At 38.4% G+C, this 15,289-nt stretch overlaps 1 protein-coding gene across 1 annotated transcript in view; it reads left to right on the top strand.

Moving 5' to 3' along the window:
- The first annotated feature begins 1,832 nt into the window (after positions 1 to 1,832).
- MMADHC (metabolism of cobalamin associated D) overlaps positions 1,833 to 15,289 on the top strand; it is a 21,660-nt gene continuing 8,203 nt past the window's right edge. The window contains exons 1-5 of the mRNA XM_053947587.1: positions 1,833 to 1,868; positions 2,253 to 2,302; positions 3,707 to 3,851; positions 9,134 to 9,342; positions 14,184 to 14,289. Coding sequence (XP_053803562.1) covers positions 2,294 to 2,302; positions 3,707 to 3,851; positions 9,134 to 9,342; positions 14,184 to 14,289 — 469 coding nt within the window. The 5' untranslated portion in view covers positions 1,833 to 1,868; positions 2,253 to 2,293. The remainder of the gene's footprint in view (positions 1,869 to 2,252; positions 2,303 to 3,706; positions 3,852 to 9,133; positions 9,343 to 14,183; positions 14,290 to 15,289) is intronic.

Raw genomic sequence — 15,289 nt, 5'->3', positions numbered from 1 at the left:
GCAGAACCTGGGCATGAACTTCAGCTGTCAGCTCCAGGTTTTGGACACCGAGGAGTTCCCCTGAACTGAAGCCACGTGGATTTTTCCAAAAGGGCTTTCGAAGGAGGAATTAGGAATCCTGTCGTGTGCATTTCTTCCTCTCCCTCAAACTGAGAGCAGCAATCTCCGAGGGAAGAATTTAATCAGAGCCAGCTGCTAATTACTTTCCTGACACCAGGGGAGAAGGATGTTGGCATCCAAAAGATCAGGAAGATTTTCCCTTATTAATATTTGATAAATCTGTAATTGGATCGTTTGATTCCGCAGCCTCCTTTGAATAGGAACTTTATTGAAATGAATCTTTATGAATTCAGGCCACAGACTTGAGGGGCTGATAACTCCTGGATTGATTGGAGTAGCTGGAAGTGGCAGCCCTGGAGAGGAGATAAATTGGGATTGCCTAAGGACAAGTCAATACAGGCTGGATTTAATCCACGGTGCTTCCTAGTAGAGGACATAAATCACATCCTGTAAAGAGTTAAAGTTGAATTTCTCTGATTTCTCATCTCTTTTTTTTTTTATTTTTTTTTTTTTACTGAAGTTCAGAGATTCCACATGAATGTTTAATGCAAAAGCAAATGAGAATTAAGTGTGCTAACATTGACTCAATAAAAGAGTTGAGTGGCATCCAACAGTGAGCGAATGCGCTCATGGAAAAAAAAAATACAAAAATCAAAATTGCAACATTATAGCTACTTAATGCATCACATTGTTCAGGAATGGATATCACAATTTCCTCTAGATCCTGATAAAATAAAGCCAAGACTTTATTAAATGCAGTAAGGACACTGTAAGGCTGAATGTTATTATTCTGGCCACAGACCCAATGTCCTGCTCTGATTTTGAACTATGGAAACCTCTGGCACTGGTTTATGTTCATAAATTTCTGCTAATAAACCAGTGAAAAAGCAAAACAAATGTCCTGGTTTAGAAGGAAAATAAATTCAAGGCCTTGTGCAAAGTCACTGAGGGATGGGAACGCCCAAACTTTTATTTGGGAGAGATCAAAATTCCTTTTCCTTCACCAGCAACGCTGCTTGGAACAGACAGCAAAGAAATGGCAAAAAATGAGAAAGAAAACTTTAATCCTTGGGGCTGTGACCATTCCCTGGGGAGCCTGTCCAGAGCTTTTCCATTAAAAAAAAAACCAAAAACAACAGGGAGGGAAGCCACTGAAGCAGATTTTCAATATTTTTATCATTACTTTGTAGAAGTTATTTAAGGTATTGCCCTTGAAGTCACAGTTTTGCGGCAGAAGCGCCACTGATGTTCCCCATTCCCAGCGAACCCCCGGCTTTGCGCTTTTCCTTAGCGGAAACATCCTCCCCTCCTTTCGATTCCCTTCAACAAAATCCCTTTTCCCCCTTTTCTCCCCATTTCCCACTTTTGGGATCCCGGCAATGATGAGGGCGATGAGCGCGGCTGCCGCTCCCCGACTGCCCCCTGGTGCCCCGCGCGGGAACAGCCCCGCCGCCGCGGCACCCACGGCCGCCCTTCTCCGCCCCTCACACGGGGCAACACCGCCTTGGGAGCACCGAGGGGACGCCCCGGCCCCGCCACGACCGATCCCGGCCCCGCCACGACCGATCCCGGCCCCGCCGGTCCCACGGGAACCTCCCCGGCCCCGCCGGCCCCGCCGCCATCGCCGCCTTCCCCTCACGGCCTCCACCGCCCCTCCCGCGGCCCTGAGCAACAGAACGCCGAGCGGCTGATTCCGCGCTGTTCCGCGCCGCTCCCATCGAGGTGTCGGCGGATCGACTGGCTAGGCCTGGGGGCGCGCGGCGAGGGCGCGGCGGGGGCGGGTGGGCGCCGCCATTTTGCAGGAAGAGGTGAGGGGGGCCGGGGGCTCCTTTTTCTTTTCCTCTTTTCCCGCTTCCTTCTCCCATTTTCCCATCTCCTTCTCCCATTTCCAGTTTCCTTTTTCCCTTCCCGTCGGCTGCCGCCGCCTGTCCGCGGCGGCGCCGCTCCTGGGACGCGGGCAGGCCGTGCTGGGTGTGAGAGGGCTCCGGGGCCGGGGCGTTCAGCGCCTTCTTTCCCCTTCCCTCTTCCCTTTCCTTCCTCTTCCTCGTCCCTTTTCTGCTGTTTCCCCTTTTCTTTTCCCTTTCCTTCCTCTTCCTCGTCCCCTTTTCTGCTGTTTCCCCTTTTCTTTTCCCTTTCCTTCCTCTTCCTCGTCCCCTTTTTTGCTGTTTCCCCTTTTCTTTTCTCTTTTCCAGGCGTGTCCGGGCCTGTCAGCGAGGGGAGAGCAGCGTCTGCCATGGCCAATGTGAGTGAGTGGCGCCAGCTCTTGCGGATATCCCGGCGGAATTGAGGATTAAATGGAATTACAAACAGGTTTGGGTGGGGGAAAAAAACTTTAAAAAAATCATTTAATTCCGACTCAGGGCAGGGACAGCTTCCAGTGTGCTTGGAACTTGCAGGGGTCCCGCAGGACCTCACGCAGAGAAGAATTTCTCCCTAAAAAATCCCAATCCAGCCGTGCTCCAGTGTGAATATCCCAGAGTACCACCGAAATTAAAGATTAAATCCATTTTTTCTCTGCTTTTTCGGCCATCCTGCGCTCAGCCCTGGGGGAATTCTGTTTGCACCGCTCAGCTGATTTCAGGCTGGAGCATGAAGTTTTTATTTTTTTATTGCTGTCGCCGCGAATCATGAATAATTCATGAATCCTTTCCCTCGGTGGTGTTTGGTGTGTAACGCCAGGTGTGTCAATATTTGCATGAGCGAGCTGTAATTAGTGACAGCCCCGTCAGAAAATCCTCTTTTCTGCTAATTACACGTTGCCTCTGATTGTTTACATCTGTTTATAACATCAGCAGCACACGAAAATGAATTTCAATCGCAATTTGACGATTAAAAAAACAAAATTTGAGAGTGAAATCAGATTTTTGTTGTGTTGCAGGAACCTTTTAAAGCTGTTTTTAGAAGGAGACAGCTCCAGGCTTGAGCTGGAAATAATTGATTTAAGTCATCAATTAAATGTGGCTTGAAGCACCTGAGTTTTTAGAATTTGGTAGGAATTATTTGATATTTACACAGGAGTGCTGGGTGAAAAAGTGCCTCAGGTGCTGATGCTTTAAATACAATTTTTATATTTAACATCCAAATGGCAGCGCTTCTTCTCTTCTTTTAAAATCAATTACTTCTGAAAGTGCCTCTTTTTGATGTAAAATTGTGTCGTTTTTTTTATAGAGTCAGAGCTGCAGCGCTTGAGGGAAATCCTTTTATGTTCTTTTCTCAAAAGAATTGCTGTTCCTCACCTGAAAAGTTGAATTTTCCAAAAAAAAAAAACCCCACTGTGGCAGGAGGCATTTGTATTTTCCAGGAAACAATCATGGAGACAATCCCTAGGCATAATTTAATTTAAATTGTGGGGTTTCAGTGGTGCTATTTTAAATTTTCAGGCCTTTAATTAACACTAAAACCATTTATTTTTAAGGCTTTTTTTTTTTTTTGCTTGGAACAGCAAAAAATATAAAAATAACAATAAAACATTTCTACAACTTGATGTTCCAGCTGGTCATAATTCACATTTTAACATCATTCTTGAAGGAGGATTTCCCTTGTGACTCACAGAGCTGTGTTTCAATGATTAATTTGATTTTTATCATTAAATTATTATTATTTTATGGTGTTGTTAAGTCATAATTTGAATTTTTTTTTCCCTCAGGTGCTCTGTAACAGAGCAAGATTGGTCACCTACCTGCCAGGCTTTTCTTCCTTGCTCAGAAGAATTGGGAATGCCAAAAGTTTTTCCACTGCAGGATCCTCTGGCTCAGATGAGCCTCACGTGGCTGCTTCACCTCCTGATTTATGTAAGGAAAAGCACATTTAGGGAAAAAAAACATGTTTAGGGGGGGAAAAAGCACATTTAGGGGGAAAAAAAAGCACATTTGGGGGAAAAAAAGCACATTTGGGGGAAAAAAAACATGTTTAGGGGGGAAAAAAAGCAAATTTAGGGGAAAAAAAAGCACATTTAGGGGAAAAAAAACACCTTTAGGGAAAAAAAGCACACATTAAGGGGAAAAAAACCCCACATTTACTGAAGAAAAGCACATTTAGGGAAAAAAAAAAGCACATTTAGGAGAAGAAAAACATGTTTAGGGGAAAAAAAAGCACATTTAGTGGAAAAAAAGCACATTTGGGGGAAAAAAGCACATTTAGGGGGGAAAAAAAAAAAGCACATTTGGGGGAAAAAAAGCACATTTAGGGGGAAAAAGCACATTTAGGGGAAAAAAAAAAGCACATTTAGGGGAAAAAAAAAAGCACATTTAGGGGGGGAAAAAGCACATTTAGGGGAAAAAAGCACATTTAGGGGAAAAAAAAAGCAGATTTAGGGGAAAAAACATGTTTAGGGGAAAAAAAAGCAAATTTAGGGGGAAAAAACACATTTAGGGAAAAAAATAGCACATTTAGGGGAAAAAAAAAGCACATTTAGGGGAAAAAACATTTAGGGAAAAAAAAGCACATTTAGGGGAAAAAAAAGCACATTTAAGGAAAAAAAGGCACATTTAGGGGAAAAAAGCACACATTTAGGGGAAAAAAAGAACATTTAGGGAAAAAAAAGCACATGTTGGGGAAAAAAAAGCACATTTAGGGGGAAAAAAAAGCACATTTAGGGGGAAAAAAGGACATTTGGGGGGAAAAAAGCACATTTAGGGGAAAAAAAAAGCAAATTTAGGGAAAAAAAAGCACATTTAGGGGAAAAAAACATGTTTAGGGGGGAAAAAAGCAAATTTAGGGGACATTTAGGGGAAAAAAAACACCTTTAGGGAAAAAAAGCACACATTAAGGGGAAAAAAAACCCCACATTTACTGAAGAAAAGCACATTTAGGGAAAAAAAAAAGCACATTTAGGGGAAAAAAAAGCACATTTAGTGGAAAAAAAGCACATTTGGGGGAAAAAAAGCACATTTAGGGGGGAAAAAAAGCACATTTGGGGGAAAAAAAGCACATTTAGGGGGGAAAAAAAGCACATTTAGGGGGAAAAAGCACATTTAGGGGAAAAAAAAAGCAGATTTAGGGGAAAAAAACATGTTTAGGGGAAAAAAAAGCAAATTTAGGGGGAAAAAACACATTTAGGGAAAAAAATAGCACATTTAGGGGAAAAAAAAAGCACATTTAGGGGGAAAAACACATTTAGGGAAAAAAAGCATATTTAGGGAAAAAAAAGTACATTTAAGGAAAAAAAAGCACATTTAGGGGAAAAAAGCACACATTTAGGGGAAAAAAAGAACATTTAGGGAAAAAAAAGCACATGTTGGGGAAAAAAAAGCACATTTAGGGGGAAAAAAGCACATTTAGGGGGAAAAAAGGACATTTGGGGGGAAAAAAGCACATTTAGGGGAAAAAAAAGCAAATTTAGGGAAAAAAAGCACATTTAGGGGAAAAAAACATGTTTAGGGGGGAAAAAAGCAAATTTAGGGGACATTTAGGGGAAAAAAAACACCTTTAGGGAAAAAAAGCACACATTAAGGGGAAAAAAACCCCACATTTACTGAAGAAAAGCACATTTAGGGAAAAAAAAAAGCACATTTAGGGGAAAAAAAAAGCACATTTAGTGGAAAAAAAGCACATTTGGGGGAAAAAAGCACATTTAGGGGGAAAAAGCACATTTGGGGGAAAAAAAGCAGATTTAGGGGAAAAAAACATGTTTAGGGGAAAAAAAAGCAAATTTAGGGGGAAAAAACACATTTAGGGAAAAAAATAGCACATTTAGGGGAAAAAAAAAGCACATTTAGGGGGGAAAAAAAGCACATTTGGGGGAAAAAAAGCACATTTAGGGGGAAAAAGCACATTTAGGGGAAAAAAAAGCAGATTTAGGGGAAAAAAACATGTTTAGGGGAAAAAAAAGCAAATTTAGGGGGAAAAAACACATTTAGGGAAAAAAATAGCACATTTAGGGGAAAAAAAAAAGCACATTTAGGGGGAAAAACACATTTAGGGGAAAAAAAGCATATTTAGGGAAAAAAAAGTACATTTAAGGAAAAAAAAGCACATTTAGGGGAAAAAAGCACACATTTAGGGGAAAAAAAGCACATTTAGGGAAAAAAAAGCACATGTTGGGGAAAAAAAAGCACATTTAGGGGGAAAAAAGCACATTTAGGGGGAAAAAAGGACATTTGGGGGGAAAAAAGCACATTTAGGGGAAAAAAAAGCAATTTAGGGAAAAAAAAGCACATTTAGGGGAAAAAACATGTTTAGGGGGGAAAAAAGCAAATTTAGGGGAAAAAAAACACATTTAGGGAAAAAATGCACATTTAGGGAAAAAAAAGCACATTTAGGGAAAAAATAGCACATTTAGGGGAAAAAAGCACATTTAGGGGGAAAAAAAAGCAGATTTAGGGGGGAAAAAAGCAAATTTGGGGAAAAAAAGCACATTTAGGGAAAAAAAACATGTTTAGGGGGGAAAAAGCAAATTTAGAGGGAAAAAACACATTTAGGGAAAAAAAAAGTACATTTAGGGGAAAAAAAGTACATTTAGGGGAAAAAAGCACATTTAGGGAAAAAAAAAAGCGCATTTAGGGAAAAAACATTTACTGAAAAAAAGCACATTTAGGGGGAAAAAAGCACATTTAGGGGAAAAAAAAGCAGATTTAGGGGGGAAAAAAGCACATTTAGGGGAAAAAAAGCACATTTAGGGGAAAAAAAGCACATTTAGGGGGAAAAAAAAGCACATTTAGGGGGAAAAAAAAGCACATTTAGGGAAAAAACATTTACTGAAAAAAAGCACATTTAGGGGGAAAAAAGTACATTTAGGGGAAAAAATAGTATATTTAGGAAAAAAAAAGCACATTTAGGGGAAAAGACCCACACATTTAGAGAAAAAAAAGCACATTTAGGGGAAAAAAAAGCACATTTAGGGGGAAAAAACCACCTTTTTTCCCTGGAAATCCCACTTTGCAAGTGGCATTTGTGACTTGGCAGAAAAGAAAAAGCAGATTTAGGAAAAAAAAAAAAAGGAAATTTATTCCCTTGAAATCCCAATTTGCATGTGGGATTTCTGACTTGGTAGAAAAGAAAAAAGCAGATTTAGAAAAAAAGAAAAAGCAAATTTATTCCCTTGAAATCCAAATTTGACTTGGTAGAAAAAAAAAAAAAAAGCAAATTTAAGAAAAAAAATTAAATTTATTCCCTGGAAATCCCAATTGGGAAGTGGGATTTTTTTTCTTGGTAGAAGAGAAAAAGCAAATTTAAGAAGAAAAACCACATTTATAAAAAAGAAAAAGCAGATTTTTTTTTTTTTTTTTCCCCCTTGAAATCCCAAATTGGAATTGGGATTTGTGACTTGCTAGAAGAAAAAATTTAAAAACAAAAAACCACATTTATAAAAAGGAAAAAGCAATTTTTTTTTTTTTTTCTCTTGAAATCCCAATTTGGAAATGGGATTTTTAACTTGGTAGGGAAAAAAAAAAAAAAAAAAAAAAAAAAACAAATTTAGGAAGAAAAATTAAATTTATTCCCTGGAAATCCCAAATTTGGGAGTGGGATTTTTGCAGTGCTGATGTTTGGGATGAAATCCTCATGTGGGAAAGGGATTTCCCTTGGGATCCCTGCTGCTTTTGGGATTTCTCATTTTCCCTTGGGATCCCTGCTGCTTTTGGGATTTCCTGAGTGGTTTTTGGGGTTTTCTGATGTTTTTTGGGATTCTCTGCCCTTTTTTTGGGATTTCCTGCCCGTTTTTGGGTTTTCCTGACGCTTTGGGATTTTGTGACTGGCTTTGGGATTTCCTGATTCTTTTGGGATTTCCTGACTCTTTTGGGTTTCCCTGCTGTTTTTTGGGATTCCCTGCCCGTTTTTGACATTCCCTGACTGTTTTTTTGACATTTCCTGACTTGTTTTTTTGATTCCCTGCCCGTTTTTGGCATTCCCTGCCCATTTTTTTGGATTCTCTGTCCATTTTTTGCATTCTCCGTCCATTTTTTGACATTCCCAGCCCATTTTTTGGATTCCCTGCCTGTTTTTTTTACATTCCCAGCCCGTTTTTTTGACATTCCAACCCCATTTTTTTGACATACCAGCCCTGATTTTTTAGGTTCCCTGCCCGTTTTTTGACATTCCCAGCCCGTTTTTTTGATTCCCAGCCCATTTTTTTGATTCCCAGCCCATTTTTTGGCATTCCCAGCCCGTTTTTTTTGATTCCCTGCCCGTTTTTTAATTCCCTGACTGGTTTTTGACATTCCCAGCCCATTTTTTGGCATTCCCAGCCCATTTTTTTGATTCCCATCCCGTTTTTTGACATTCCCAGCCCATTTTTTTTTGATTCCCAGCCCATTTTTTTTGATTCCCTGCCCATTTTTTTTTGATTCCCTGCCCGTTTTTTTGATTCCCTGCCCGTTTGTGACATTCCCAACCCATTTTTTGGATTCCCAGCCCGTTTTTTTTGATTCCCAGCCCATTTTTGACATTCCCAGCCGTTTTTTTGATTCCCTGCCTGTTTCTGACATTCCCACCCCGTTTTTTTGACATTCCCACCCCGTTTTTTCAGATTCCCAGCCCGTTTTTTTTGATTCCCAGCCCGTTTCTGACATTCCCAGCCCGTTTCTGACATTCCCACCCCGTTTTTTTTGATTCCCTGCCCGTTTTTTCGATTCCCAGCCCGTTTTTTTTGATTCCCAGCCCGTTTTTTTGATTCCCTGCCCGTTTCTGACATTCCCAGCCCATTTTTTTGATTCCCACCCCGTTTTTTAACATTCCCACCCCGTTTTTTCAGATTCCCAGCCCGTTTTTTTTGATTCCCAGCCCGTTTCTGACATTCCCACCCCGTTTTTTCAGATTCCCACCCCGTTTTTTCAGATTCCCACCCCGTTTTTTCAGATTCCCAGCCCGTTTTTTCAGATTCCCAGCCCGTTTTTTTTGATTCCCACCCCGTTTTTTAACATTCCCAGCCCGTTTTTTCGTTTCCCAGCCCGTTTTTTCGTTTCCCAGCCCGTTTCTGACATTCCCACCCCGTTTTTTTTGATTCCCTGCCCGTTTCTGACATTCCCAGCCCGTTTTTTTTGATTCCCAGCCCATTTTTTTGATTCCCAGCCCGTTTTTTCAGATTCCCAGCCCGTTTTTTTTTGATTCCCAGCCCGTTTCTCTCCTCCCCCTGCAGCTCCCAGGACGGTGTGGCCGGACGAGCTGATGGGGCCCTTTGGGCCGCAGGACCAGCGGTTCCAGCTGCCCGGGAACATCGGCTTCGGCTGCCACCTGCAGGGCACGGCCCCCCCCCAGAGCCCCCCGAGCCTGCCCGACCTCCTGGCCGAGCCCTCGGCCACCGACAGGCACCAGTTTGTCATGGCACAGTGCCTCAACGAGTTCCAGGTGAGAGCACCCCTCTGCTTTCCTCAAAAAAAGGATTTTCTGCACGGTTTTGCAGCTACAGAAACTGCCCCGAAGGGTTTTGTTCCTAAAGGCTAAAATACTGTTTGAAAACACTGAAGGAAAGGTGTTTTCAGGTGTTTTCACTGTTTTCAAACAGTATTTTAGCCTTCAGTTTGGTGGATTCCTGGGTGAATTTCAGGTTTTCAGAACTAACCGTGGCTCAAACATTGCAAATCCGTGAAATGAAATACAGAAAGAAATTTCAGTTAATCTGGAACATTGCCAGAATCCTCTCATTGTAAAATTGGGGCATTCCTGGGTGAATTTTGTGGTTTTTAGAACTAAACATTGCCCAGACTTTTTAGGAGTGATTTAATGGGAGGAGTTCAGTGTGCAAAGGTGATGTTGTTGGCCAAGTCTCACCACCTTTTTACCCAGTAAAACTGATATTTCCTTCAGTGTTTTATTTTGTGGATTTGCAAAGTTTGGGCAATGTTTAGTTCTAAAACAATGGAATTCACCCGGGAATGCCCCAGTTTTACAATGAGAGGATTCTGGCAGCATTCCACATTCATCATTATGAATACACCCAGTAAAATTGGAGTTTTCCTTCAGTGTTTTATTTTGTGGATTTGCGAAGTTCGGGCAGTGTGTTCCACATTCATCATTATGAATGCACCCAGTAAAATTGGAATTTTCCTTCAGTGTTTTATTTCATGGGTTTGCAAAGTTTGGGCAATGTTTACTTCTAAAAATCATGAAATTCACTCAGGAATCCCTCAATTTCACAATGAGAGATTCATCATTATGAATATACCCAGTAAAATTGGAATTTCCTTCTATGTTTTATTTTGTGGATTTGCGAAGTTCGGGCAGTGTGTTCCACATTCATCATTATGAATACACCCAGTAAAATTGGAATTTCTTTCAGTGCTTTATTTCATGGATTTGCAGAGTTTGGGCAGTGTGTTCCACATTCCTCATTATGAATGCACCCAGTAAAATTGGAATTTCCTTCAATGTTTTATTTCATGGGTTTGCAAAGTTTGGGCAATATTAATTTTAAAAACCTGGAATTCACCCAGAAGTCCTCCAAACTCACAATGAGACATTCATCATTATGAATATACCCAGTAAAATTGGAATTTTCCTTCAGTGCTTTATTTCATGGATTTGGATTTGCAAAGTTTGGGCAATGTTTAGTTCTAAAAATCATGACATTCACTCAGGAATCCCTCAATTTCACAGTGAGACGTTCCTCATTATGAATGCACCCAGTAAAATTGAAATTTCTTTCAGTGGTTTATTTCATGGATTTGCAAAGTTTGGGCAGTGTTTAGTTCTAAAAACCACAAAATTCACCCAGGAATGCCCCAATTTTACTGTTTTCAAACAGTATTTTTGGAGTGATTTAATGGGAGGAGTTCAGTGTGCAAAGGTGATGTTGTTGGCCAAGTCTCACCACCTTTTTACCCAGTAAAACTGGAATTTTCCTTCAGTGTTTTATTTCGTGGATTTGCAAAGTTTGGGCAATGTTTAGTTCTAAAACAATGGAATTCACCCGGGAATGCCCCAGTTTTACAATGAGAGGATTCTGGCAGCATTCCACATTCATCATTATGAATATACCCAGTAAAATTGGAGTTTTCCTTCAGTGTTTTATTTTGTGGATTTGCGAAGTTCGGGCAGTGTGTTCCACATTCCTCATTATGAATGCACCCAGTAAAATTAGAATTTTCCTTCAATGTTTTATTTCATGGATTTGCAAAGTTCGGGCAATATTAATTTTAAAAACCTGGAATTCACTCAGAAGTCCTCCAAACTCACAATGAGAGATTCATCATTATGAATATACCCAGTAAAATTGGAATTTTCCTTCAGTGTTTTATTTCATGTATTTGGATTTGCAAAGTTTGGGTAATGTTTAGTTCTAAAAATCATGAAATTCACTCAGGAATCCCTCAATTTCACAATGAGACGTTACTCATTATGAATATACCCAGTAAAATTGGAGTTTTCCTTCAGTGGTTTATTTTGTGGATTTGCAAAGTTCAGGCAGTGTGTTCCACATTCCTCATTATGAATGCACCCAGTAAAATTGGAATTTCCTTCAATGTTTTATTTCATGGGTTTGCAAAGTTTGGGCAATATTAATTTTAAAAACCTGGAATTCACCCAGAAGTCCTCCAAACTCACAATGAGAGATTCATCATTATGAATATACCCAGTAAAATTGGAATTTTCCTTCAGTGCTTTATTTCATGGATTTGGATTTGCAAAGTTTGGGCAATGTTTAGTTCTAAAAATCATGAAATTCACTCAGGAATCCCTCAATTTCACAATGAGACGTTCGTCATTATGAATGCACCCAGTAAAATTGAAATTTCTGTTTTATTTCATGGATTTGCAAAGTTTGGGCAATGTTTACTTCCAAAAACCTGGAATTCATCCAAGAATCCCCCATTTTTACCATGAGAGGATTCTGGCAGCCATTCAGATTCATCATTATGAATATAATAAAAATACAATACAATTCTCAATCAATAAAATGAATTCCAATAAAAATTTTCAATAAAACCATAAAGAATAAAATATGAATACAAATGATAAAAAATTCTCAATTTCTGCTGCCTGAGCTTTGCAGGCTCTGGCTTTGGGGAATGAACTCAGATTTTGGGATTCGCTGAGAGAATCTCCATTGGAAAAATTTTGGGAATTGTATCCCAAAGGGTTGGGAAATATCAGCTCCTGGAAGCTCTGTTTGCTGCTTGGTTGCATCCTAAAAAGCCCAAAAAAAGAGAAAAAAAAAAAAAAAAAGGTTTGGTGGTTTTTTTGTCCTAAAAAGCCACCAGAAAATTCCACTTTAGTTAATTTCGTGCAACTTTTAGAATAAGGGAATATCTGACATCTTAGTTAATGTTGTATTAAATAATTAATTATTTCAAATATTTAATAAAACTTTATGGCTTTGTATTATATATATATTTATTGTATCTATATTTATATATATTTATGTATTTATAGATTGTATTCTGTATTTATATTTATATTCTATCTATATATTCTATATATGTTTTATATTCTCTATATTCTATTTACATTCTGTCTATATTCTATATATAAATTCTATATTCTCTCTCTATATTCTATTTATATTCTGTCTATATTCTATATATAAATTCTATATTCTCTCTATATTCTATTTACATTCTCTCTATATTCTATATATAAATTCTTTATTCACCCTCTATATTCTATGTATATTCTCTCTATATTCTATATATAAATTCTATATTCTCTCTATATTCTATATATAAATTCTATATTCTCTCTCTATATTCTATTTATATTCTCTATATTCTATATATAAATTCTATATTCTCTCTCTATATTCTATATATAAATTCTATATTCTCTCTATATATTCTATTTACATTCTCTCTATATTCTATATATAAATTCTATATTCTCTCTCTAGATTCTATTTACATTCTCTCTATATTCTATATATAAATTCTATATTCTCTATATTCTATTTATATTTTCTCTATATTACAGTTTCACTATTTATATGTATTCTGCTTTAACATAACACAGTTCTAATAAAATATAAAACTTTAGTATTTCTATAAAATATAAATATTTCTGTGTGGATTTAAGTAACACCAAAATCTATTTTACTTTTCATATCTTTTCATATCTATCTTTTCATATATTTTAATATCTATCTTTTAATGTCTTTTCATATCTATCTTTTCATATATTATTTTATCTATATTTTCCTTTTCCTTTCTTTTCTTTCCTTTCTTTTCCTTTTCCTTTCTTTTCTTTCTTTTCTTTTCTTTTCCTTTTCCTTTCTTTTCTTTTCCTTTTCCTTTCCTTTCTTTTATTTTCCTTTTCCTTTCTTTTCTTTTCCTTTCATCTTTTCCTGTCTTTTCATATATTTTCTTATCTATATTTTAATTTATTTTCATATATTTTCATATCTTTTCATATCTATCTTTTCATATATTTTCTTATCTATATTTTAATTTATTTTCATATATTTTCATATCTTTTCATATCTATCTTTTCATATATTTTCTTATCTATATTTTCTTTTTTTCATATCTTCTCATATCTATTTTTTCATATTTTTAATATCTATTTTTTCATATCTTTTCATATCTATCTTTCCATACATTTTCATATCTATCTTTTCATATCTTTTGATATCTCTCTTTTCATATCTTTTCTTATCTATATTTTTCTTTCTTTTTCTTTCTTTTTCTTTCTTTTTCTTTCTTTTTCTTTCTTTTCCTTTCTTTTCCTTTCTTTTCCTTTCTTTTCCTTTCTTTTCCTTTCTTTTCCTTTCTTTTCCTTTCTTTTCCTTTCTTTTCCTTTCCTTTCTTTTCCTGTCTTTTCCTTATCTTTTCCTGTCTTTTCCTTATCTTTTCCTGTCTTTTGATATCTCTCTTTTCATATCTTTTCTTATCTATATTTTCATTTCTTTTCATATCTTTTCATATCTATTTTTCATATATTTTCTTATCTATATTTTCATTTCTTTTCATATCCTTTCATATCTCTCTTTTCATATCTTTTCTTATCTATATTTTCATTTCTTTTCATATATTTTCTTATCTATATTTTCATTTCTTTTCATATCTTTTCACATTTGAAGTAACTTTTAATAACTTCCAGTATCTTCAACAATGTCATTCTTTCAGTATTCGGTATGAGCGGTGTGAAGTGCGGCTGCGCACACCTGACCCTGCTGGCGTGGCTGTGATCACTGATGATCTCTTGATGTCCCGAGTTTCTCCTGTTTGACACTCACTGAGCAATTTTGTGCTTTTTAGGGTTCTGATGCCCCCCAGAAGCAGCAGATCAGCCCTGCTCAGACCTACTTTGAACATGCCAAGGTGGAGTGTGCAGTGCAGGCGTGTCCTGAGCTGCTGAGGAAAGGTGAGCGGTGCTGCAGGTGGGAGCTGAGCTTTGCCTGGGCCTCAGTCAGAGCCGAGGGCACAGAACTGCCTGGGCAGGCTGGAGCCAGCTGGGCAGGACTGAAATGCACATTTCCCATTGGCCATGATCTCTGTGTCATTGGCTGTGGGCAGGACTGAAATGCACATTTCCCATTGTACATGATCTCTGTGTCATTGGCTGCTGGCAGGACTGAAATGCACATTTCCCATTGGGCATGATCTCTGTGTCATTGGCTGTGGGCAGGACTGAAATGCACATTTCCCATTGGGCATGATCTCTGTGTCATTGGCTGTGGGCAGGACTGAAATGCACATTTCCCATTGTACATGATCTCTGTTGTATTTGCTGCTGGCAGGACTGAAATGCACATTTCCCATTGGGCACAATCTCTGTGTCATTGGCTGTGGGCAGGACTGAAATGCACATTTCCCATTGTACATGATCTCTGTGTCATTGGCTGTGGCAGGACTGAAATGCACATTTCCCATTGTACATGATCTCTGTGTCATTGGCTGTGGCAGGACTGAAATGCACATTTCCCATTGGGCACAATCTCTGTGTCATTGGCTGTGGGCAGGACTGAAATGCACATTTCCCATTGGGCACAATCTCTGTGTCATTGGCTGTGGCAGGACTGAAATGCACATTTCCCATTGTACATGATCTCTGTTGTATTGCCTGCTGGCAGGACTGAAATGCACATTTCCCATTGTACATGATCTCTGTGTCATTGGCTGTGGCAGGACTGAAATGCACATTTCCCATTGTGCATGATCTCTGTGTCATTGGCTGTGGGCAGGACTGAAATGCACATTTCCCATTGTACATGATCTCTGTTGTATTTGCTGCTGGCAGGACTGAAATGCACATTTCCCATTGTACATGATCTCTGTGTCATTGGCTGCTGGCAGGACTGAAATGCACATTTCCCATTGGCCATGATCTCTGTGTCATTGGCTGCTGGCAATAGTTCATATTT

This window comes from Vidua chalybeata, chromosome 7 (assembly GCF_026979565.1).
Source record: "Vidua chalybeata isolate OUT-0048 chromosome 7, bVidCha1 merged haplotype, whole genome shotgun sequence".
NCBI classification, from domain to species: Eukaryota; Metazoa; Chordata; class Aves; order Passeriformes; family Viduidae; genus Vidua; species Vidua chalybeata.
Note: the sequence above shows the minus strand (reverse complement) of the source record. Positions and strands in the feature narration are given on the sequence as shown.